The 25,049-nt window shown below is 46.9% G+C and overlaps 1 protein-coding gene across 1 annotated transcript in view; it reads left to right on the top strand.

The window, feature by feature from the left end:
* The window catches only part of LOC136678557 (potassium/sodium hyperpolarization-activated cyclic nucleotide-gated channel 2-like), a 97,257-nt gene extending 73,251 nt beyond the window's left edge, over positions 1-24,006 (top strand). The window contains exons 5-8 of the mRNA XM_066656601.1: positions 15,526-15,672; positions 16,816-17,056; positions 21,829-21,993; positions 22,465-24,006. Of these exons, the coding sequence (XP_066512698.1) occupies positions 15,526-15,672; positions 16,816-17,056; positions 21,829-21,993; positions 22,465-23,429 (1,518 nt within the window). The 3' untranslated portion in view covers positions 23,430-24,006. The remainder of the gene's footprint in view (positions 1-15,525; positions 15,673-16,815; positions 17,057-21,828; positions 21,994-22,464) is intronic.
* The last annotated feature ends 1,043 nt before the right edge of the window (positions 24,007-25,049 follow it).

The following is a 25,049-nucleotide window of genomic DNA, read 5'->3' as shown; positions in this document are numbered from 1 at the left end:
TCAGTGGCTTGCAATGCTGTCATCATTTTACCCTGAGAGGATGATCCTGCTTCACACCTCCAGACTTCATGCTCAGACATGTGACCTTAATGAGTTGCATGGCATTGAGGGTGTGAATCAGCAACAGCGGTTTAAATGCCAGGAAACCCATCATCACTAATTAGAACTGAAGAAGTCTCTCAGATGCTTAGAGAAACATCTCCAAGATGAGGACAGTCGTAATGACCGGCTCGGTGCTTATGGCCAGTCATCCTGAAGATTTGTTTTTGTGGATGTTTGGCAAAATATGTAGTTTCTGATGTGAAAAGAAAAGATTTGCATCACCTGGGTTTGGAGGGGATTTGTATTCTTCTGTTCTTCCGAGCCTTCAATAGGCACCTCATTAGTCAAGAGCACTACTGCATTATTTAGTACAGTACCCACCACCCTGACCCTAGATATGACAGGAAAATACTTATTATAGTTAAGGTCAATAGTATATTTAAGTCAATCACAAAACACCTCTTTGGTTCAGATGTTTGCTTGTTTTGTTTCTCACAAGAGTTTTGGGCTAATAGAATTAGCAATAGCAAATAGCTAATAGGGGCGGCACGGTGGCGCAGCAGGTAGTATCACAGTCACACAGCTCCAGGGGCCTGGAGGTTGTGGGTTCGATTCCCGCTCCGGGTGACTGTCTGTGAGGAGTGTGGTGTGTTCTCCCTGTGTCTCCGTGGGTTTCCTCCGGGTGACTGTCTGTGAGTAGTGTGGTGTGTTCTCCCTGTGTCTGCGTGGGTTTCCTCCGGGTGACTGTCTGTGAGGAGTGTGGTGTGTTTCTCTTTGTCTGCGTGGGTTTCCTCCGGGTGACTGTCTGTGAGGAGTGTGGTGTGTTCTCTCTGTGTCTGCGTTGGTTTCCTCTCACAGTCCAAAAACACACGTTGGTAGGTGGATTGGCGACTCAAAAGTGTCCGTAGGTGTGAGTGTGTGTGAGTGTGTGTGTTGCCCTGTGAAGGACTGGCGCCCCCTCCAGGGTGTATTCCCGCCTTGCGCCCAATGATTCCAGGTAGGCTCTGGACCCACCGCGACCCTGAACTGGATAAGGGTTACAGATAATGATTGAATGAAATAGCTAATAGAGTAGCAACTACGGAGTCTCTATTCTACTATTACAACCATTTTAAAGATGAACAAAATATTAAACAACAATGTTCAAGCTGTAACTTTAAGGTAAAAGTCTTACCTACTGTTGCTTTAAAGTTTTAATGGCACAGACTGTTTAAATGTAAAAAGAAGCCAGAATTCAGGCGGCGGGAGCTGAGTGAATAGCCCGGGGGCAGGCTGATTTCGTATGCGTCTTTTTGCCTGCAGTTAGAACTGTGCTCAGTAATATAATGAAATGATTTCTTCCCGAATCAGTGGGATGAATTTAACACCCCCCACCCATCATGCTCCAAGAGGCCTCAAATTAAACGAACTCCACTTCCAGCAGGGAGCCACTGCCGCAGAGCAACAGGGGGGTTAGTATGCCACTAAGATAAGACACACACACACACACACACACACACACACACACACACACATGCAGAGCACTGTGCCAAAGTCTTACGCTTGCCAGGAAAATGTCAGTTTTTCTGGGTAGTATGGTTTTGCTGTAAAAACAAATCTAATAGTGGAATATTGATGTATTGTGATATATATATATATATATATTAAGGGTATTAAGTAGTAATAATAGCCTCCATTCTCTAGGAGGTGCTGAGATATTTCTGTGAGGATTTGATTCACAGCGTTCAGACTGCTGTTGGATGATTTAGGCCTGGACCCCGAACACCATTCCAACATTAGGATCATTAGTGTTTCGTCTTGTTCGTGGCCAAAGACTGTTATTAATGTAGAGTATAATTATTGTGGTTACTCGAGTTAGTAGTCGAACCCCAGTCTAGCACAATACCAACTGCTCAAATGTAAGATTTAGTTCAGATATTCTCAGCTGGCGTAAGTCTTCTGCCCAGTGCCACATATGCCCATGCAGGGACAGGAGAGGCTGCAGTTATGTTGTGTTGAAGGCTTAGCTGCTCGGCAGAGACACTGACGTCCATGTTTTGCACGCCGCTGATGGCGGAAGGCCGGACTAAAGTGTTTTGTTTTTGCTGTGGGATTAGAAAATCTTTAAACAGGGATCAATTTGGCGCCCTTGTGACGGCGTGTAGTGCATTTAAACCTGCTCTGGGACGACAGGGCTTGGGTATCTTTGGCATATACAAAGAGCAAAGGAAATGAAGAGAAGAGGACACTCTCTCTCTCTGTATATGTGTGTGAAAAATGTTTTCATATATTTTCAGAACATGTTTAAGAGCGGGGCGGCATGGTGGCGCAGCAGGTTAGTGTCAGAGTCACACAGCTCCATGGACCTGGAGGTTGTGTGTTCAAATTCCTCCGGGTGACTGTCTGTGAGGAGTGTGGTGTGTTCTCCCTGTGTCTGCGTGGGTTTCCTCCAGGTGACTGTCTGTGAGGAGTGTGGTGTGTTCTCTCTGTGTCTGTGTGGGTTTCCTCTGGGTGACTGTCTGTGAGGAGTGTGGTGTGTTCTCCCTGTGTCTGCGTGGGTTTCCTCCGGGTGACTGTCTGTGAGGAGTGTGGTGTGTTCTTCTTGTGTTCGCGTGGGTTTCCTCCGGGTGACTGTCTGTGAGGAGTGTGGTGTGTTCTCCCTGTGTCTGCGTGGGTTTCCTCCGGGTGACTGTCTGTGAGGAGTGTGGTGTGTTCTCCCTGTGTCTGCGTGGGTTTCCTCCGGGTGACTGTCTGTGAGGAGTGTGGTGTGTTCTTCGTGTCTGCGTGGGTTTCCTCCGGGTGACTGTCTGTGAGGAGTGTGGTGTGTTCTCTCTGTGTCTGCGTGGGTTTCCTCCGGGTGACTGTCTGTGAGGAGTGTGGTGTGTTCTCCCTGTGTCGGTGTGGGTTTCCTCCGGGTGACTGTCGGTGAGGAGTGTGGTGTGTCCTCCATGTGTCTGCGTGTGTTTCCTCCGGGTGCTCCGGTTTCCTCCCACAGTCCAAAAACACACGTTGGTAGGTGGATTGGCGACTCAAAAGTGTCCATAGGTGTGAGTGAGTGAGTGTGTGTGTGTGTGTGTGTGTTGCCCTGTGAAGGACTGGCGCCCCCTCCAGGGTGTATTCCCCCCTTGCGCCCAATGATTCCAGGTAGGCTCTGGACCCACCGCGACCCTGAACTGGATAAAGGTTACAGATAATGAATGAATGAATGACAGTTTAAGAGCTTCAGAAGTTAAAGGTAGGTTTATACGCTTGTACTGAACCATAAGAACATTTCTCAGAATCTAAAACCTAATATTTATATGTATATAAATATACACACAATGTATATATATATAATTTTAATAATTGTATAATAATGTTTTCATTAATGTAGGAGCTGTGGCCTAAATGTGAAAGAAGCAGGCTGGCAATGACATGATTATACATGCTAATGAGCTAATAAGCCATAATTATTATTAGAAATTAAGGCATAAGAAGCACAAGAAGCATGAAAAAGTAAGTCATTATGGTATAATAAATGGCTTAATTTGTTCATGCGTGTAATATATAAAGGGCGCATTCAGTGATGGAAATGCTACAGCACATAGGGGAGACATAGGGATAAACAGAGAGGATAAATGTAGTCATACACTATTATTTATATTCTTTTGTGACATTTTCTCAGTCTGTTTTTCAGCCTGGAGGCTGAGGAGGATGGGTTAATGTGGACATTTGCATTTTCACTGTTCAAATTTCAAAATGACCTGCGGCAATATAATCTCTCCTTCAAACTCAGTGGGCAGCAGCATCCTCTAAATGTGTTAAATCATTTGGTGCACTAGAGATGCACACACACTGCACACAAAAGGGCCACAAAACATATGTATATGAAAGTCTTAAAGACCGTCATTGAAACGTGTGGATTCAGCTACTCTCAGCTGCTTTAATCCTCGCAGAAAAGCATGGGACAATAGAATAGGATTTGCCACACGAGCCTACATTTACCGTGCTTAATGTCATGGCTCAGACACGGCCAAGAAACCATATCTGAAGGCGTTTGGATGGTGGATGGACCTCAGAACGTTGAAAAGCACAAAAAGTTGAGGGTGTTGTTCTATTCCTTCTCCATATTTAGGTAAAGTTCCAAGTGTATTACTTTATTTAAGGTGGAGCTGACTGTGACTGCTAATTAACTGTGGTAAATTAACAGTGGATAAAAACATACAGTTAAAGTTCACGATTATAATCAAAAACACTTTTTATAAATGTCATAAGATGTGTCCTCGCTATTTGCTAGCTCCAGTCTGATGTGTTTACGAAGCACACTTAACTTTACTTAAGGTGGAATGTCTCCAAACTTGATTTACGAACAATTTTCTCTGGTAATTCATACAGTGAAAAAGCTTATATTCAACTTTAGCTACGTACAAAAAAGTCAGTTGTTTTCCCCTCAAACATGTCGTTCCACCTTAAAAGACACCTAGCTTCGGAACATAAACAACCAGAAAGAACTGTGATTGCCCAAAATCGTAGATGTTCCTTTAAACTTCAACCACGCATAAGCTACAGTGGGCTTCTTACTCAAACATACCATTCCACCTTAAAAGATGCAGAGCTTCTGAATGAAGACAAACCCGTGTTTGAGGTTGTTTTGCTGTGAGAACAGCAGTTCTGCAGAATCAGGTTTTGTACTGAAGAGAGAGAGGAGAGAGGTCTAGCCATTTCCTTGTAACAGCATACAGCAGTGGAGCAGTAGGCTAGCCCTAGCCAGCTAAAAAACAAGAGCAACACACTGTGAACTTGAGGAAAATGTCTTGGAAAAAGACACAATTTTGGCAAGAATGGCCACACATCCTCTGCAGTGTGGAACGCCATAGGATTTATAATGCAGAGCGACCTGAACAAGCTATTTGTTTTCATCAGGTGTAAAATGTGATTGCCTGCTTGGAATTATATCCCAGCTCTGGCCATAATGCACAGACAGTCACGTCAGCAGTGCCATTAGCATTAGCCCCATGCTCTAGGGGAAAGAGAAGAGTGTAATGTGGCCCCAGAGGTAGAGGGTGATGCTCAGAGCCACAGGCATCCTCTCAATTATTCACTCTCAGACGTGTGGCATCCACCCGTTACTCTCTTATTTTTCCTCCTCCACCCCTTCACTCCTTTTCTTCTAGTCTCACTCTATCTCTCTCACTCTCACTTCTGTCTTTCTATCTCTCTCAGCTCATTGACAGAGCTGGAGGCAGCAGTGAAGGTCAAACTGGGGGCGTTTGTAATACCCACACGGCCTTCTCTATAGATCCGTCCCATTGCTCATCCGCTACCCCTCTCCAAGCACACAATGATCTGTCACCACGAGGGGCTGTACATTCCCAAGGCCCATTTTACACACACTCTATTTGTGGCATGTCGTTTTTGTGCGGCGTGGAGAAGGAGCAGCAGTCACTCATGGCTGAAAACTCTGAGCACTGACACAGGATGAGGTCACAGTTGTGTTACATGCGACAAACTCAAGGAGTTAAGGCCAGTTTAGGTTTCTGTGTTGAGCCGACTGCGTTGCTGTCTGCATCACTCTGCAGTTACACCTCCACACCACTAGGGCTGAATCTAAAATTTCTACCTCTACACTATGTAGTACACAATGTAGTGGTGTAGTAGTATTATGGCCCTTTTCCACTGCATGGAACCTACGCCACTCTTCTCGACCCGGCACGGCTCTTTTGGTTTTACAGTGGCCAAACCCGGTACCTGGTCCCTCGAACCGGGGAGGCTGTGTGTGTGTGTGTGTGTGTGTGTATAAAGATTTCTGTGTGTGTGTGCGTGTGTGTGTATATAGAGATTTTTGTGTGTGTGTGTGTGTATGTGTGTATAGAGATTTTGTGTGTGTGTGTGTGTGTGTGTGTGTATATATATATAGAGATTTTTGTGTGTGTGTCTATAGAGATTTGTGTGTGTGTGTATAGAGATTTGGATGTGTGTGTGTGTGTGTGTGTATAGAGATTTGTGTGTGTGTGTGTGTGTATAGAGATTTGTGTGTGTGTGTGTATAGAGATTTTTGTGTGTGTGTGTGTGTGTGTGTGTGTGTAGAGATTTGTGTGTGTATAGAGATTTTTGTGTGTGTGTGTGTGTGTATAGAGATTTGTGTGTGTGTGTGTGTATAGAGATGTTTGTGTGTGTGTATAGAGATTTGTGTGTGTGTGTGTGTATAGAGATGTTTGTGTGTGTGTGTGTGTATATATATAGAGATTTTTGTGTGTGTGTCTATAGAGATTTGTGTGTGTGTATAGAGATTTGGATGTGTGTGTGTGTGTGTATATAGAGATTTTTGTGTGTGTGTGTGTGTATATAGAGATTTTTGTGTGTGTGTGTGTATAGAGATTTGTGTGTGTATAGAGATTTGTGTGTGTGTGTGTGTATAGAGATTTGTTTGTGTGTGTGTATAGAGATGTGTGTGTGTGTGTATAGAGATTTTTGTGTGTGTGTGTGTGTATAGAGATGTTTGTGTGTGTGTGTGTATAGAGATGTTTGTGTGTGTGTGTGTGTGTATAGAGATGTTTGTGTGTGTGTGTGTATAGAGATTTGGATGTGTGTGTGTGTGTGTATATAGAGATTTTTTTGTGTGTGTGTGTATATAGAGATTTGTGTGTGTGTGTGTGTGTGTGTGTGTATAGAGATTTGGATGTGTGTGTGTGTGTGTATATAGAGATTTTTGTGTGTGTGTGTGTGTGTGTGTGTGTGTGTATATAGAGATTTTTGTGTGTGTGTGTATAGAGATTTGTGTGTGTATAGAGATTTGTGTGTGTGTGTATAGAGATTTGTTTGTGTGTGTGTATAGAGATTTGTGTGTGTGTGTGTGTGTGTGTGTATAGAGATTTTTGTGTGTGTGTGTGTATAGAGATGTTTGTGTGTGTGTGTGTGTGTGTATAGAGATGTTTGTGTGTGTGTGTGTATATAGAGATTTTTGGGTGTGTGTGTGTGTGTATAGAGATGTTTGTGTGTGTGTGTATATAGAGATTTTTGGGTGTGTGTATAGAGATTTTTTTTGTGTGTGTGTGTGTGTGTGTATATAGAGATTTGTGTGTGTGTATAGAGATTTTTGGGTGTGTGTGTGTGTGTATATAGAGATTTGTGTGTGTGTGTGTGTGTGTATAGAGATTTGTGTGTGTGTGTGTATAGAGATTTGTGTGTGTGTGTGTGTGTGTATATAGAGATTTGTGTGTGTGTATAGAGATTTTTGGGTGTGTGTGTGTGTGTATATAGAGATTTTTGGGTGTGTGTGTGTGTGTATAGAGATTTGTGTGTGTGTGTGTATAGAGATTTTTGGGTGTGTGTGTGTGTGTGTTATAGAGATTTTTGGGTGTGTATAGAGATGTTTGGGTGTGTGTGTGTGTGTGTTTTGGCTAAAGCAATGTGTGTTTTGTCACTTGTGTTGCGGCCTGTTGAGTTCGCTGTAAATCAAAGACAGATTCTGGGATGGAGAAGCAACTGCTGTCCCTGAGCTTAACTGCCACCACACATCTCACTGTAATCTTGCTGACAGCCTGGCCTCTGGCTCCCACACACACATCTATAGATCACTCCACACACACACACACACACACACACACACACAGGGCATTTTAACCCCTGCAGCTATAAAATGCAATTTCCCCCGTGCTTTGGACGTCCCTTGGTTGAACCGCAGGTCAAATGACAAAGACGTGATACTTTATTAATTCCCTTGGGGAAACTGAGACACACACACACACACACACACACACACACACAAACACACACAACGACTGGAGCAGTAGATTGTCACTTCAGCCGCAGTTGGGGGGTAGGTATTTTGCTCAAGGTCGCTTCAGCCGTAAATGTTGAGGGAAGAGAACGTGCCGTTCTTTCACCCCCCCCCCCTCTACACAGTGTCAAACCTGCAACGGTCCAGTCCTAGGCCTCTTTTCTAAGCTTTAGACCATAGCTGTTGTTGTCATAGTACATTCTCTTGCTTGGTTTAATGCACAATTCCTTTATATTTGCTCATTCTAACGTATAGAAACATGAAACATAAATGTTTTATAGGTTTTACAGTATCATTAATGTGTGAAGAATAAAACGTATATCTCAGTTGATACACTGTGTAGAAACTGCACCCTTGATGGACCAATCAGAGCGCTCCAAAATGCCCAGGAGATTAATATCTTTGCATTTAATTGCAGTAAAGTTGAGAAAGTTTGTGCCTTCTCCTGTAAATGTAATAATTTTCACTCTACGTTTGTTCTGTAAAGATACTTTCACTTAGAAATCCAAGACAAAGTAAACAAGTGCATTGTCCTTTCATTCATCCAGAGCTTGTTGAGGATGATAGCATGAGCACGGGGGTCTGAACTTCCTGTGGCCTTAGCGACAGCAGGCGAGTTATAAACTTTCCCCAAAAGCTTCCCTTCAGCTCATCGCCAGCGCATTGCCGAGACGCCGGAATGAGTTGCTAAGCCGCTAATCCCCACAGAAATGGAAGCGTTGCAGAAAATGACGTATTGTCCTGCTCACGCCTGCCGCTAAACGGTCTGCTTGCTTATTCCCTTCCGCTTTTGATTTCCGTTCCTGCTCCAAATGAGGAGGGAGATTGAGAAGGCTGCCTGTTTGACGTCACATAGAAGTCCAGCCAAGCGGCTTTAATGGAAAGGGTCAGCCTCTCTCTCTCTCTCTCTCTCTCGACTAAACACATTTACCTTTATCAAGTCATCAATAAATGCAGTGAGCTATTAAGCCATCACTGCCCTGCTTTCTTTTCCCAGATTGATGCTTATTGATCAGTGTCTCTTCATTTAAAAAAAAAAAGGAGTAGCTAAATGCCACCGCTGGTCACGCCACTGTGGGCTTCGGATTCGAGGAGCTGTATGGATGGTACGTTTAAATTGTATGCAAATCATTTGGAAGAGATTAGATACCCCCAGGTCAAGTTCACTGACACAGAGATTGTGTGTGAGTGTGTGTGTTAGATCTAGTGGAGATGCTGGGTGGAGGGTGTGGACTCAAACTGACCACTGATAAGGGACTGTACGTCCACAGATGGGCTGCTGTTCTGTCCAAATCCATGTACCGTGGATGGGGAATGCAGTCTGTGTGAGAGAATGTGCAGGTGTACTTTATTTTTATCACCGCATGAATTATTTCATGGGAATTTGCAGAAAACAAGGACACTTCTTTTTTGTCCGAGTTAACTTTTTTTTGCTGGGGCTAGGTCAATGGAAGTAATATTGTGAAGAAAATGTGAAGTAAATATCATAGAGGGAATATGAAAATGTTCTCCCTGTGTCTGTGTGGGTTTCCTCCGGGTGACTGTCTGTGAGGAGTGTGGTGTGTTCTCCCTGTGTCTGCGTGGGTTTCCTCCGGGTGACTGTCTGTGAGGAGTGTGGTGTGTTCTCCCTGTGTCTGCGTGGGTTTCCTCCGGGTGACTGTCTGTGAGGAGTGTGGTGTGTTCTCCCTGTGTCTGCATGGGTTCCCTCTGGGTGACTGTCTGTGAGGAGTGTGGTGTGTTCTCCCTGTGTCTGTGTTGGTTTCCTCCGGGTGACTGTCTGTGAGGAGTGTGGTGTGTTCTCCCTGTGTCTGCGTGGGTTTCCTCCGGGTGACTGTCTGTGAGGAGTGTGGTGTGTTCTCCCTGTGTCTGCGTGGGTTTCCTCCGGGTGACTGTCTGTGAGGAGTGTGGTGTGTTCTCCCTGTGTCTGCATGGGTTCCCTCTGGGTGACTGTCTGTGAGGAGTGTGGTGTGTTCTCCCTGTGTCTGTGTTGGTTTCCTCCGGGTGACTGTCTGTGAGGAGTGTGGTGTGTTCTCCCTGTGTCTGCGTGGGTTTCCTCCGGGTGACTGTCTGTGAGGGGTGTGGTGTGTTCTCCCTGTGTCTGCGTGGGTTTCCTCCGGGTGACTGTCTGTGAGGAGTGTGGTGTGTTCTCCCTGTGTCTGCGTGGGTTTCCTCCGGGTGACTGTCTGTGAGGAGTGTGGTGTGTTCTCCCTGTGTCTGCGTGGGTTTCCTCCGGGTGACTGTCTGTGAGGAGTGTGGTGTGTTCTCCCTGTGTCTGCATGGGTTCCCTCTGGGTGACTGTCTGTGAGGAGTGTGGTGTGTTCTCCCTGTGTCTGTGTTGGTTTCCTCCGGGTGACTGTCTGTGAGGAGTGTGGTGTGTTCTCCCTGTGTCTGCGTGGGTTTCCTCCGGGTGACTGTCTGTGAGGGGTGTGGTGTGTTCTCCCTGTGTCTGCGTGGGTTTCCTCCGGGTGACTGTCTGTGAGGAGTGTGGTGTGTTCTCCCTGTGTCTGCGTGGGTTTCCTCCGGGTGACTGTCTGTGAGGAGTGTGGTGTGTTCTCCCTGTGTCTGCGTGGGTTTCCTCCGGGTGACTGTCTGTGAGGAGTGTGGTGTGTTCTCCCTGTGTCTGCATGGGTTTCCTCCGGGTGACTGTCTGTGAGGAGTGTGGTGTGTTCTCCCTGTGTCTGTGTGGGTTTCCTCCGGGAGACTGTCTGTGAGGAGTGTGGTGTGTTCTCCCTGTGTCTGTGTGGGTTTCCTCCGGGTGACTGTCTGTGAGGAGTGTGGTGTGTTCTCCCTGTGTCTGCGTGGGTTTCCTCCGGGTGACTGTCTGTGAGGAGTGTGGTGTGTTCTCCCTGTGTCTGCGTGGGTTTCCTCCGGGTGACTGTCTGTGAGGAGTGTGGTGTGTTCTCCCTGTGTCTGCATGGGTTTCCTCCGGGTGACTGTCTGTGAGGAGTGTGGTGTGTTCTCCCTGTGTCTGTGTGGGTTTCCTCCGGGAGACTGTCTGTGAGGAGTGTGGTGTGTTCTCCCTGTGTCTGCGTGGGTTTCCTCCGGGTGACTGTCTGTGAGGAGTGTGGTGTGTTCTCCCTGTGTCTGCGTGGGTTTCCTCCGGGTGACTGTCTGAGAGGAGTGTGGTGTGTTCTCCCTGTGTCTGCGTGGGTTTCCTCCGGGTGACTGTCTGTGAGGAGTGTGGTGTGTTCTCCGTGTGTCTGCGTGGGTTTCCTCTGGGTGACTGTCTGTGAGGAGTGTGGTGTGTTCTCCCTGCGTCTGTGTGGGTTTCCTCCGGGTGACTGTCTGTGAGGAGTTTGGTATGTTCTCCCTGTGTCTGCGTGGGTTTCCTCCGGGTGACTGTCTGAGAGGAGTGTGGTGTGTTCTCCCTGTGTCTGCGTGGGTTTCCTCCGGGTGACTGTCTGAGAGGAGTGTGGTGTGTTCTCCGTGTGTCTGCGTGGGTTTCCTCCGGGTGACTTTCTGTGAGGAGTGTGGTGTGTTCTCCCTGTGTCTGTGTGGGTTTCCTCCGGGTGACTGTCTGTGAGGAGTGTGGTGTGTTCTCCCTGTGTCTGCATGGGTTCCCTCTGGGTGACTGTCTGTGAGGAGTGTGGTGTGTTCTCCCTGTGTCTGTGTTGGTTTCCTCCGGGTGACTGTCTGTGAGGAGTGTGGTGTGTTCTCCCTGTGTCTGCGTGGGTTTCCTCCGGGTGACTGTCTGTGAGGGGTGTGGTGTGTTCTCCCTGTGTCTGCGTGGGTTTCCTCCGGGTGACTGTCTGTGAGGAGTGTGGTGTGTTCTCCCTGTGTCTGCGTGGGTTTCCTCCGGGTGACTGTCTGTGAGGAGTGTGGTGTGTTCTCCCTGTGTCTGCGTGGGTTTCCTCCGGGTGACTGTCTGTGAGGAGTGTGGTGTGTTCTCCCTGTGTCTGCATGGGTTTCCTCCGGGTGACTGTCTGTGAGGAGTGTGGTGTGTTCTCCCTGTGTCTGTGTGGGTTTCCTCCGGGAGACTGTCTGTGAGGAGTGTGGTGTGTTCTCCCTGTGTCTGTGTGGGTTTCCTCCGGGTGACTGTCTGTGAGGAGTGTGGTGTGTTCTCCCTGTGTCTGCGTGGGTTTCCTCCGGGTGACTGTCTGTGAGGAGTGTGGTGTGTTCTCCCTGTGTCTGCGTGGGTTTCCTCCGGGTGACTGTCTGTGAGGAGTGTGGTGTGTTCTCCCTGTGTCTGCATGGGTTTCCTCCGGGTGACTGTCTGTGAGGAGTGTGGTGTGTTCTCCCTGTGTCTGTGTGGGTTTCCTCCGGGAGACTGTCTGTGAGGAGTGTGGTGTGTTCTCCCTGTGTCTGCGTGGGTTTCCTCCGGGTGACTGTCTGTGAGGAGTGTGGTGTGTTCTCCCTGTGTCTGCGTGGGTTTCCTCCGGGTGACTGTCTGAGAGGAGTGTGGTGTGTTCTCCCTGTGTCTGCGTGGGTTTCCTCCGGGTGACTGTCTGTGAGGAGTGTGGTGTGTTCTCCGTGTGTCTGCGTGGGTTTCCTCTGGGTGACTGTCTGTGAGGAGTGTGGTGTGTTCTCCCTGCGTCTGTGTGGGTTTCCTCCGGGTGACTGTCTGTGAGGAGTTTGGTATGTTCTCCCTGTGTCTGCGTGGGTTTCCTCCGGGTGACTGTCTGAGAGGAGTGTGGTGTGTTCTCCCTGTGTCTGCGTGGGTTTCCTCCGGGTGACTGTCTGAGAGGAGTGTGGTGTGTTCTCCGTGTGTCTGCGTGGGTTTCCTCCGGGTGACTGTCTGTGAGGAGTGTGGTGTGTTCTCCCTGTGTCTGTGTGGGTTTCCTCCGGGTGACTGTCTGTGAGGAGTGTGGTGTGTTCTCCCTGTGTCTGCGTGGGTTTCCTCCGGGTGACTGTCTGAGAGGAGTGTGGTGTGTTCTCCCTGTGTCTGCGTGGGTTTCCTCCGGGTGACTGTCTGAGAGGAGTGTGGTGTGTTCTCCCTGTGTCTGCGTGGGTTTCCTCCGGGTGACTGTCTGTGAGGAGTGTGGTGTGTTCTCCCTGTGTCTGTGTGGGTTTCCTCCGGGTGACTGTCTGTGAGGAGTGTGGTGTGTTCTCCCTGTGTCTGCGTGGGTTTCCTCCGGGTGACTGTCTGAGAGGAGTGTGGTGTGTTCTCCCTGTGTCTGCGTGGGTTTCCTCCGGGTGACTGTCTGTGAGGAGTGTGGTGTGTTCTCCCTGTGTCTGCGTGGGTTTCCTCTGGGTGACTGTCTGTGAGGAGTGTGGTGTGTTCTCCCTGTGTCTGTGTGGGTTTCCTCCGGGTGACTGTCTGTGAGGAGTGTGGTGTGTTCTCCCTGTGTCTGCGTGGGTTTCCTCCGGGTGACTGTCTGAGAGGAGTGTGGTGTGTTCTCCCTGTGTCTGCGTGGGTTTCCTCCGGGTGACTGTCTGTGAGAAGTGTGGTGTGTTCTCCCTGTGTCTGTGTGGGTTTCCTCCGGGTGACTGTCTGTGAGGAGTGTGGTGTGTTCTCCCTGTGTCTGCGTGGGTTTCCTCCGGGTGACTGTCTGAGAGGAGTGTGGTGTGTTCTCCCTGTGTCTGCGTGGGTTTCCTCCGGGTGACTGTCTGTGAGGAGTGTGGTATGTTCTCCATGTGCCTGTGTGGGTTTCCTCCGGGTGACTGTCTGTGAGGAGTGTGGTGTGTTCTCCCTGTGTCTGCGTGGGTTTCCTCCGGGTGCACGTTGGTCGGTGGATTGACAGGGCGACAATTGAGAGTCTGAGTGTGTGATGCTCTGTGATTCCAGACCCACTGCACCCAGAACAGTATGAAGCAGTTACAGAAAATGAAGGCAAGAATATTTATACTGCTTTATCAGTGCATGCTGCGAATGTGTTTATGAAGTCTAATAAGCATTGGCATTTACAGAAATAATTCCTGAAGTTTGTTTGCTGTTGCACCGTCCTGTTTTCCTTCTACAGGTTCTTTCTAGAGCCAGAACAGGTTCTTCAAAAACGCTTGTGTCAGCAGATGTTGGGAGGTAGCGACTGTTTACAGGACGCATACGTGTTGCATTAAGGTTAATGTTTCACCTCTTTGGTGCCAGAGGATGGCGTGGCCTTGGTGTCGTGGTTATTACTCTTTCAGGTGAAGCTGCAAACTCTGCACAGGAACACAGGAACCACACACAACTGCTCAGGTCAGCTGTTTCAGGAGGTAAAAAAAAAGTTGTTCACAGGATGCGGACGTGTTGCTTTGGAAGTTCATCTTCTCCTAGTCCCTCAGGGTTTTCCAGAGCCAGACACGGCCTCTTTTCCTTCTGTTGTTTTACATAAATCCTCCGTACGTGACTGTTCTCCTTCTGTCCCTACAAATAACCCAGTCTGAGGGATATTTGCCTCATTAGCTGATGCTACTATATAAGGTCAGCAGTGCTGTGGGTGCAGGGCTGCAGCTGCTGTGTGTGTGAAAGTGTGTCTTCATACATTTTCAGGACACGAAATCTTCCTGACTTTGTAGAAAAACACCCCCAGAGACCAACCGTGTCTGGACCAAAAGTGTTCGTGTTTTTTATTATTATTATTTTATTTCTTTTTTAAACACATTTATTTAAAACATATTTCACATATAGTGTGACTAGCTTATAAATATTCACACAACTGTACACAATATTCCACATTCATTGTCTGCTTTATCAGCTTCACTGATCTTATAGGTCCACTTTGTAGTCCGTCTGTTGCTCTGCATACTTTATTTGTCCCTCCTTTACCCCTGTTCTTTGATGGTCTTGATGCCCAGAGACAGGTGCTCTCTGACTTTTGCACAGTACTGGGTTTAGTAAGTACCTATATGTAATTTGAAGCCATCCTTGTTTCTACACTCACTGACCTGGTGGTGGTGTGTCAGTGTGTGTTGTGCTGGTGCGAGTGGATCAGACACAGCAGTGCTGCTCCGAGTTTTTAAAGCCCTGACTGTCACTGCTGGACTGGGAATAGTCCACCAACCGAAAGCTTCCAGACAACAGCATCCCGTGGGGAGCGTCCTGCGTCCACTGACGGAAGACTAGAGGACGACCAACGCAAACTGTGCAGCGACAGATGAGCTGCTGTCTCTGACTTGTTTGACAGAGTGGACAGTGAGTGGACACACTGTTTCAAAACTCCAGCATCACTGCTGTGTCTGATCCACTCTACACCAGCACAACACACACCAGGTCAGTGAGTGTAGAAACAAGGATTGCTGCAAATTACATATAGGTACTTACTAAACCCACTACTGTGCAAAAGACAGAGACCACCTGTCGTATTGAACATTTCCAGTCAAAACAATAATTAATGACATGTTCTTCAAGGGATACTTCAGATGAGAATAAATATTAGGTCTTTTACTTGCACATGGAAAGGGAAAGTCCTACATGTAGAACCCTGAGAGTCAGGAAAAATAATCAAGCTCCAATCTCACTTCAGATCCGAACGTATCCATAGCTGTTCCTGTCCATTCTATCGGTCTGAAAGGACGTGTAGCTTTCAAAGAAGCATTACTGGCACAGACATCGGCATCACTGAATCATCGAGCTCATGTGCAACTGCTCTACAGCGTCCCATTTCATTGTATTCTTTTCACTGGAGATTGTACGAGTGGTGTGTACACAACTGAACATCTGTGTTGACAGTGTGTGCTCCTTAAAGTCGCTGAATTCACTAAACACACAGTAGTAGTGGTCCATACGGAATGTGTTTGTTCCTGGACACACATGAACATATATGTGTTTGTGTGTGATATCTATTAACAGCCTGCATTACATTCCCTCCCTACCTTTCTCTCAGTACAAACAAGTGGAGCAGTACATGTCCTTCCACAAACTTCCGGCAGACTTCCGACAAAAAATCCATGATTACTACGAGCACCGCTACCAGGGAAAGATGTTCGATGAGGAGAGCATCCTGGAGGAGCTGAACGAGCCGCTCAGAGAGGTGAGACCGTGTGTGTGTGTGTGTGTGTGGTAGGATGTTAGTGTAGATGTCTGTGTGTGTAAACATCCACGGAAAAACAGCCCCTAGAGGCCCCTACAGTTGCCCCCGCTCCCTTCTCACTTTCCAAAACAATAAAGGGATGCTGACAAGGAAATGTGTTGCGCTGTAACCAGCAGTCCCCGTGAAAACACAGCAGTTGTCTTACTCTGTGTGCTGTGGCATCATTCATGGTGTTGTACCCTTAGACATAGACCAGAGGCTCAGGGGGAGTAACACGGACTGGGGTTGTTGAAGGCTAATATTTATTTTGTTTATTTTCGAATGAATTTACGCAACATATTTGTATTATATTTATTTTCATGTAGCAAACTTATAAATGTGTAATATTTACAACACTGTGATATAGAATATGTATCAAACTATTGTATAGGTACTTAGGCACTTAAAGGAACACTAGGTAAGATGCGGTGCTTTTGCTCCAGGGCGCCCCCTCCAGTTGCAGAGTGTTATTTATACTTCTGCTGTTCTGTGAACTGTTCTGAAATCAAGGGGGACAAAGGGTGTGGGCGTGATTTCCTTGTTTCTAAAATGCACATAGTGCAGTTTCTGCAGTGCTGAGCCCCCTGGCGCAGCAACGATAGAGGTTCCACAGCGCAGTGGGGTACCACCATAATTTTGAAGCTGTTAATTTAAAAGAACACTACGTAAGATTTGTGTTTTTGCTCTTGGGTCGCCCCCTAGCGTAATTTGTTTGTACAGCACTGTACTGAAATCAATGAGGAGGGGGTGGTTTCCTACCCTTCTCCAGAAGCTACATAGTGCAGTTTCTGCAGTGCTGAGCCCAGGGTAGCAATGTTGCAAGTTCTTTTCTCCAAATTACAGGTGAGTGGATCATCAAAGTGATTTTGAAGTGGAAATTTTAAGGTAAAAATATGACATAGTGTTCCTTTAAGTTAAAAACACTACCTAGTGTCCCTTTAAAATCTGAAAGTAGACTGTAAGACTCCCAGAAAAAAAAAAAGCTTCAGCTTACTGTATTTAAAAGCTGCTGCACAAAGTACGATCCAGTATTGTTTGCTCAGTCTCATGATACCACTTTAAATTACAAATGGTAAACACCCTCTGGTGTCTTCACCGTTTCAGGAAATCGTGAACTTCAACTGCCGCAAGCTGGTGGCCTCCATGCCGCTGTTCGCCAACGCAGAGCCCAACTTTGTGACGGCCATGCTGACTAAGCTGCGCTTCGAGGTCTTCCAGCCCAGAGATTACATCATCCGCGAGGGCACCATCGGCAAGAAGATGTACTTCATCCAGCATGGAGTGGTCAACGTCATCACCAAAGGAACCGTGGGGATGAAGCTTTCCGACGGCTCTTATTTCGGAGGTGCGCTCTCCTGTCGCTTGAAAAATTAACCTGTTTTCATAACCGCCTAAATTAGGTTCAGATTAAACTGTCACATCCCTTAATTAAAGTGCCTAAATTCTAATTAAGCCCTGACGATGTTGGAAACATGATTTAAGGTGGTTTGCATGACCTTCTCTCTTTTTTTTCTTAATCTACAAGATGGATTTAAAGCAGGGTTAAACGAGTTGGCGGTTTGAGCTGATTCTCTTGGAGACCATCAGCATCATTCCCTTTGACGCTGAGGAGTAATAACTCGTCTCCAGCCCTCTCTGTCACTCTCGATAGTGACAAGCATAATTTCACAGAGGCGATCCAAGCTCCGCTGGCATGTTCGCGTGATAATTATAGCCTTGTTATTTGGAGAGCGGTGATGAGTTTATTGTACAGTAAATGGCAAAATATCCGGCCTGTTTCGTGCTCCAGCCTTCCACCCACAAACCCTCAGGCTCGGCTGAAAGAGAGATTGCATGGGAGTACCGGTGACATGCTGTAATCGGATGCCGTAGACAGGTGCCAAAGCCAAAATGCCAGGGATTTTTAGGGACCTCTGTGAAAATGATGGAAAATCAGGTGATAGCGTAAATAGCAGGTTGATTTTTGTAATTTTCAGGGGGCTTTTGCGGGTATGTTCTCATTGTATTTTCAGTGTTTTCAGTGACATGACTGTGGGCTGTAGCAATAATTAACATCTTCCATACACTGAATCTAATCAGACTCCTAGCCCACGCTCCTACAGAACCAAATTCAAAATGTACGCTTTCAAACCGCATTTGTTTCTACATTGAACAAATGCAGTTTAGAAACTAGAGATGGTCAGTCCTCCTTAAGAGAATGTATTAGCATTTTATATACGTCATCGACTTAGCAGAGTAACAGTAATCAGATTTTGTTAACTCAAAGCCCAAGTTTGGAGAAATGATACTCCGAGCTGGTAGTGTCGCTGTCACACAGCTCCAAGGCCCTGGAGGTTGTGGGTTCGAGTCCCGCTCCGGGTGACTGTCTGTGAGGAGTGTGGTGTGTTCTCCCTGTGTCTGTGTGGGTTTCCTCCGGGTGACTGTCTGTGAGGAGTGTGGTGTGTTTTCCCTGTGTCTGCGTGGGTTTCCTCCATGTGACTGTCTGTGAGGAGTGTGGTGTGTTTTCCCTGTGTCTGCGTGGGTTTCCTCCATGTGACTGTCTGTGAGGAGTGTGGTGTGTTCTCCCTGTGTCTGTGTGGGTTTCTTCCGGGTGACTGTCTGTGAGGAGTGTGGTGTGTTTTCCCTGTGTCTGCGTGGGTTTCCTCCATGTGACTGTCTGTGAGGAGTGTGGTGTGTTCTCCCAGTGTCTGCGTGGGTTTCCTCCGGGTGACTGTCTGTGAGGAGTGTGGTGTGTTCTCCCTGTGTCTGTGTGGGTTTCTTCCGGGTGACTGTCTGTGAGGAGTGTGGTGTGTTTTCCCTGTGTCTGCGTGGGTTTCCTCCATGTGACTGTCTGTGAGGAGTGTGGTGTGTTCTCCCAGTGTCTGCGTGGGTTTCCTCCGGGTGACTGTCTGTGAGGAGTGAGGTGTGTTCTCCCTGTGTCTGTGTGGGTTTCCTCCGGGTGACTGTCTGTGAGGAGTGTGGTGTGTTTTCCCTGTGTCTGCGTGGGTTTCCTCCATGTGACTGTCTGTGAGGAGTGTGGTGTGTTCTCCCAGTGTCTGCGTGGGTTTCCTCCGGGTGACTGTCTGTGAGGAGTGAGGTGTGTTCTCCCTGTGTCTGTGTGGGTTTCCTCCGGGTGACTGTCTGTGAGGAGTGTGGTGTGTTCTCCCAGTGTCTGCGTGGGTTTCCTCCGGGTGACTGTCTGTGAGGAGTGTGGTGTGTTCTCCCAGTGTCCGTGTAGGTTTCCTCCGGTTTTCTCCCACGGCCCAAAAACACGTAGTTAGGTAGATTGGATTGTGTCCATAGGTTTAGGTGAAAGTGTGAGTGTGTGTCGCCCTGCAAAGAACTGGTGCCCCCTCCAGGATGTGTTCCCGCCTTGCGCCCAGTGATTCCAGGTAGGCTCTCGCTCCAGTGGGTCTGAATTACAGTAAAAAAAAATAGTTTTTTCACTACAGATTTTCCTGTTCAGAAAGCAGGCTTAGACTCAAAATCCTTAGTAAAGGCATAAGGCGAGTACAGAATGATGACACAGCTTCGGTGATCCATGCTGAAGACGGGATGCTTTGAGAATCATAAAAGGCCTCGACTCTTTTCGAAAATGGTGCCAGGCTCTGGAATGGAACGTGGGTTCACAGAGCTTTGAGGATGCTGAGAGATCTGGAGACAGTAGAGCTGTTTCTTACTTGTCGAAGTTGAGTGCGGTGAGCTTGCTTGGCGTCGCCGAGGAATGCAAGACGATCCCCCTGTGCCTTTAAAGTCCTGATGACTCAGCACTCTGCAGCCGCAGTGGGCTGGCAGGGAGCGTGACCTTGGAAAGGTCGAGTGTGAGCAGATGCTTTCTGTAGCTGGAGTTAAAAGGCTGGTAGAAAGGCCTCCCCCGGGAGCTTCGGCCCGACAGATATTGAGCAGGATCATGGGAGAAATATCAGTAGCAGCAGAAGTATGGCATTTGGTTCCCTTTCAAGGCAAGGTGGCGGTTTCATGAGCTAGGCAAAATACCAATAGGACAGAAACTGGATGCAGAGTGGATTTGTGTGGCTTTGTATATTACCTCAGATGTGAAATAATTGATAAAGTATTTGATGTTCTGGAGACATTTTGTAAGGTTTAATTATACCCAACCAATTAGGACTGTCTCTCCGGATCTATGACTGCTTAATACCATTAATACCACAATAACAATTAATTTTTAATATTTTCTCTCAATTGTGCCACTCAAATTGATTGTTTACCCCATGTGGACACTTCACTAGAGAGATCAAGAGGGACGTGAGCGCGAGGACAGCTTCCTCACAGTCATGAGGCACGGTGGCGCAGCTGGTTAGTGTCGCAGTCACACAGCTCCAGGGGCTTGAAAGTTGTGGGTTCGATTCCCGCTCTGGGTGACTGTCTGTGAGGAGTGTGGTGTGTTCTCTCTGTGTCCGCGTGGGTTTCCTCCGGGTGACTGTCTGTGAGGAGTGTGGTGTGTTCTCCCTGTGTCTGCGTGGGTTTCCTCCGGGTGACTGTCTGTGAGGAGTGTGGTGTGTTCTCCCTGTGTCTGCGTGGGTTTCCTCCGGGTGACTGTCTGTGAGGAGTGTGGTGTGTTCTCCCTGTGTCTGTGTGGGTTTCCTCCGGGTGACTGTCTGTGAGGAGTGTGGTGTGTTCTCTCTGTGTCCGCGTGGGTTTCCTCCGGGTGACTGTCTGTGAGGAGTGTGGTGTGTTCTCTCTGTGTCCGCATGGGTTTCCTCCGGGTGCTCCCACAGTCACGTTGGTAGGTGGATTGGTGACTCAAAAGTGTCCGTAGGTGTGAGTGTGTGTTGCCCTGTGAATGACCGGCGCCCCCTCCAGGGTGTATTCCTGCCTTGCGCCCAAAGATCCCAAGTAGGTTCTGGACCCACCGCGACCCTGAACTGGATAAGGGTTACAGAAAATGAATAAATGAATGAATGAGTTTATAGTCATTCTTTCAGCAACTGGTTTCAAACACGGTGTAGAGCCAGTTACACCAAATCATCCAATCACAAATCATAAGTACCCCTGGTCTAAACAACATCCCCAAATCATAATTTGGATAAACCCATGTTGATTAACTGTTAAATAACTTAAACAGACATTGTATATTATTACTGTAAGAAACTTATATAAATGAAAGTGCATTGCGTAGCTACAAACAGTAGTGGCAGCCATCTTTTAACATGAGTTATGTTCATATTTAAGTACAAATATCTGAAATACCCTACAAAGATTGCAATACAATATTCCTTCCTTTATGCATGGGTGATCGTGTTTGATCTTTCATATGCACCTCCATTTCTGATTGAAATGCTGTGATATATTGCCTCTTGACTTGATGAATGAGATCCAGCAGTGAGTGGTCTGGAATGACGGGGCAGTCTATAATTAGCGACGGCCTCCCGGAAGGAGGATATTAGACTTTGCGTGTGCTGATCCAGAACTGATTCAGAGCACAAGCTGGGAGCCAGCTATGATTGATTGAGGAGGTTGCTTATGCAGTGACCAATATTTATAATGCGGAGGGCTGTTCTAGAACATGTCTGCCACTCAACTGAAGAAACTAGCTGCCAATAGATTTGATTTCTGTTTAGTTATTTATCTTAGTTGCATGTCAAAATGGCTGTTGAAGGACTCTTAAATTAATAGTTATACTACGTCAAATGAACAGAATATTTTGACTATGTCTTTACAGAGTTAATGTGTCACTTGTGCTCACGAGTCAAAATCAATAGATTGACTTGTCAATGAAATATCAATGAGTGTGATTAAAGGAACACTAGGTAGCATCTTTACCTTAAAACTCCAGCTTCAAAGAGGGAGAATACAGCTTCTGTCATTGCTACTCTGGGCTCAGCACTGCAGAAACTGCATTATGCAACTTTTGGAGGAGGGTAGGACACCACCCTCCTTGAGTTCAGGACAGTGCCTGTAAAAGTGAAATACACCCTACAACTGAAGGGGGAGCACAGGAGCAAAAATACCAAATCTTACCTAGTGTTCTATTAATAACCCTCTTTAGTGTTCATTCCCAGTTTTAGAATGCATAAGGATTTGAGAACTGTTGTGTTATATAAAATAACCGAGGCACAGATGCAAATCATGTGGCTGTGTGTGTGTGTCTGTGTTGTGTATTCTTCCCTGCGGCAGAAATCTGCTTGTTGACACGAGGTCGGCGAACTGCGAGCGTTCAGGCGGATACATACTGCCGCCTCTACTCGCTCTCAGTGGACCACTTCAACGAGGTGCTGGAGGAGTACCCCATGATGAGGAGAGCTTTTGAGACCGTCGCCATCGACAGGCTTGACCGCATTGGTAAGAACACCAAACGTCTGGTGTCATTAAAAATAGTCCCCAAATGTAGTCAAGACATATTCTCAAAAGTACTTTTATAGACTGGCACTGGAGCGATTAAACTTGTGTGTTTAGGATGTAATGAAAGCTTACACCTCACCAGTAGAATCCACAGAATCCTTCAGACACTTGTTAAATTCAAGTTGTTAAGTAATCTCAAATAAATTGTTTATGTGGATTACAATATTGTATTCTTTAGGGGTGGGTGGTATCCATATTTTTCATACCGCCATACCATCAAAATATTATCACGGTATACGGTATACCAACGGGTTTGGGGAGGGGCGGGTGCATTGTTGGGTATATCTGTGAGTGTGGGTCAAATGAAGGGTTAACTTAAGGGTTAATTAACTCACATTGTCAGAAAGGGAACAAAAATGATACATCAGCTTTCTTTGTGACAGAATTGCTAACGTTTCCCTTGCCTAACAGGTAAGAAGAACTCCATCCTCATGCACAAAGTGCAGCATGATCTCAACTCGGGTGTCTTCAACAACCGAGAGAACGAGATGATCCAGGAGATTGTCAAGTATGACCGTGAGATGGTGAAGCTGGTGGACCTGCAGCGCCCACGAGCCATGTCCATGACTCCCTCAATCCCAGGAGGCATGTTCGCCCCCCCTTGTCAATCCCAGGGTGCCTCTGCCATCGCCACCCTTCAACAAGCTGTAGCAATGAGCTTCTGCCCCCAAATGGCCAACCCGTTGGTGGCGCAGGCAGCTTTACAGTCCCCTCGAATGGTCCGGCGCTTCCAGGCCATCCAAAACCTTTCCAGCCCCGTGTCCATTTCTCCCTTGCAATCGCAGACGCCCGGCCCCCCCGGCGCCTACGCATCTGCAGCCACTTCCAGCCCACCCGTGCAGAGCCCATTAGCCGCAATGGGCAGCCGGACATTCCAGTACGGCTGCAGTCCAATGGGTGGACGCACAGGATCTCAACTGTCTCTTATCCAGCAACATGTGCCCAGTCCAACACGGGCCACTCCGCAGAAGAGTGCTCACTCCTTGCAGCAAGGAGGCAGCCTGAGTCAAGACGCCAGGGCTTTGTCTGCTTCCCAACCTTCCCTGCCCCAGGATGCCGCTCCAGTTGTCGGCCCTAGTCCACCACCATCGACCCATGCGTCCTCTACATCCATCGGGCCTTCACAAGCCCCTCAACCAGCCGTTCCCGGGCCTTCTGGAGTTAGAAGTGCCGTTCCTCAAAGAGTGACACTGCCTCACCAGACCTCAGCAGCAGGACCTGCTTACCCCTCCACACCACCCGCCGTGGGCACCCCTCCAGTGGTCAGTGGAGGAGGTATTGCAGGACACCTTGACCCAATAGTGCACAAGAAGGATTCAATAGTTAGCCTCCCAGAAACGGACACGGCTCGATCCAGGCTGTCCTCGAACCTCTGACCAGAACATTTTATGTTGTAATGGCGGCACTATTGCGAGTCACATTGAGTCCAGTTCCCCGAGTTTCATCGGTGTGGGTGTTCCACCCTCTTTAAGAGCCTCCGGTCGAGGAGGCAGAATGTGAGGTGTGTAACTGATGCGTGGAGCCAAAGGGGGATTACTCAGACAGACATATTACTTCTAGATATAATGTCTCTACTGTAACTAGATTGAAGTGGGTGGGATGTTTCTAGTCGACCCACTTGCATAGTTAGTCACTTTCGCGTTCAGCTACTAATACACACCCTTGCCGTCTTTGTTTTGAAGAGGGAAAGGGAGGAGTTTTTGTTGTTCGTTAATGTTGCATACTCTGTAGAGTCCATACAATGCAATCTGGCCTGGGCTAGGACTTCAGTTTAAAAAAAAATAATAAAAAATCAGGGACTTGCATCAGATGACAATGATGAAATTTTATGCTTTGCAAAAGTGTTTTGAGTGTCCTTTTTTCTGTATAAGCTATAATTGTAGCAAACTAATTACTTGTCCATATTCTTGTAAAATATCACTGAAAATAGTATTATAGACCGCTGGTCGATCTTACATCGATATGTGAATATGATAAATGAAAAAAAAAGAGACAGTAAATATCTTCATTGTATCTACTCCTAAACCAAAGTTGAGCTTGAACACAAAGGTTTTTTGTGTCTCTGTGTCAACTGAGAAAAACAAGTCGAAAAGAAACGCCAATTATTTAACTGCCTTGATTCCAAGTTTAGAAGCCATATACATGGTTTGTGTGTGTGTCTAGGTGGGAGTGCAGGAGCATATAACCCTGTTATTTATTCATTGATCTGTTTTCTCAAGGGAGTGCAAAGCTACTGTAGTGTTTTTTTTTTTTTTAAAAGTGTTTTGCTGGGCTTTTTCCATGGATTTTTGTTTTTCAGTGTCGAAGGCAATACTCTGCAGACTCTGGGCTGCACTGAAAGTCTTTACCGATGAAGACGAATAACTCTGTCACTGGTAGCCAACTAAGAAAGAAGAACCAAAAGAATCTATATATCTGGAACATCTGCTGTTTTTTTAATTCAGTCCACTGGATTGGATTGATCATTACGTGCAATATGATTGTGCAATACTATAAACCTGCTTATTGTCTCAAATTTTATTGTTGCAGTGCGAATATTTTATTCTCTAGGTAATCAGACGCAGTTACGATGGGGGAAACTTTGTGTAATGAGTTTAGCTTTAGGCACCATGCTAGGTTTTACACAGAATTGCTATTTTCTCATCTTTTTACAACTTCTAATTGACATTACCCAGTGAAATGGGCTTTCCTGCAAGGTTGTCACTGTTGGTATTTAAATTTGTGGCATTTCTAGACATCTTAAAGTGCTGCACTAATACACTCGACTGCAGAGGTCAGTTTAAGGTTGAATGGATTGTTATTGTTCTTTTTTTTAAAATATATTTTCCTATATACCTGGAGAAAAATCTGATGTATTTTTTCGTTCAGAAACGGTGGCATTGACTTGAAAATAACCCATTATTTGTGCAATTTAACCAGTATTTACAATGTTCTGCACTTTAATGAATTCTCTGACTTTATCTGACTGATGTAAGGGTGTTTTGGAAAGGGGTTGT

This window comes from Hoplias malabaricus, chromosome Y, assembly GCF_029633855.1.
Source record: "Hoplias malabaricus isolate fHopMal1 chromosome Y, fHopMal1.hap1, whole genome shotgun sequence".
NCBI lineage: Eukaryota > Metazoa > Chordata > Actinopteri > Characiformes > Erythrinidae > Hoplias > Hoplias malabaricus.
The sequence above is the reverse complement of the archived record's forward strand: the minus strand, read 5'-3'. Positions and strand labels throughout refer to the sequence as shown.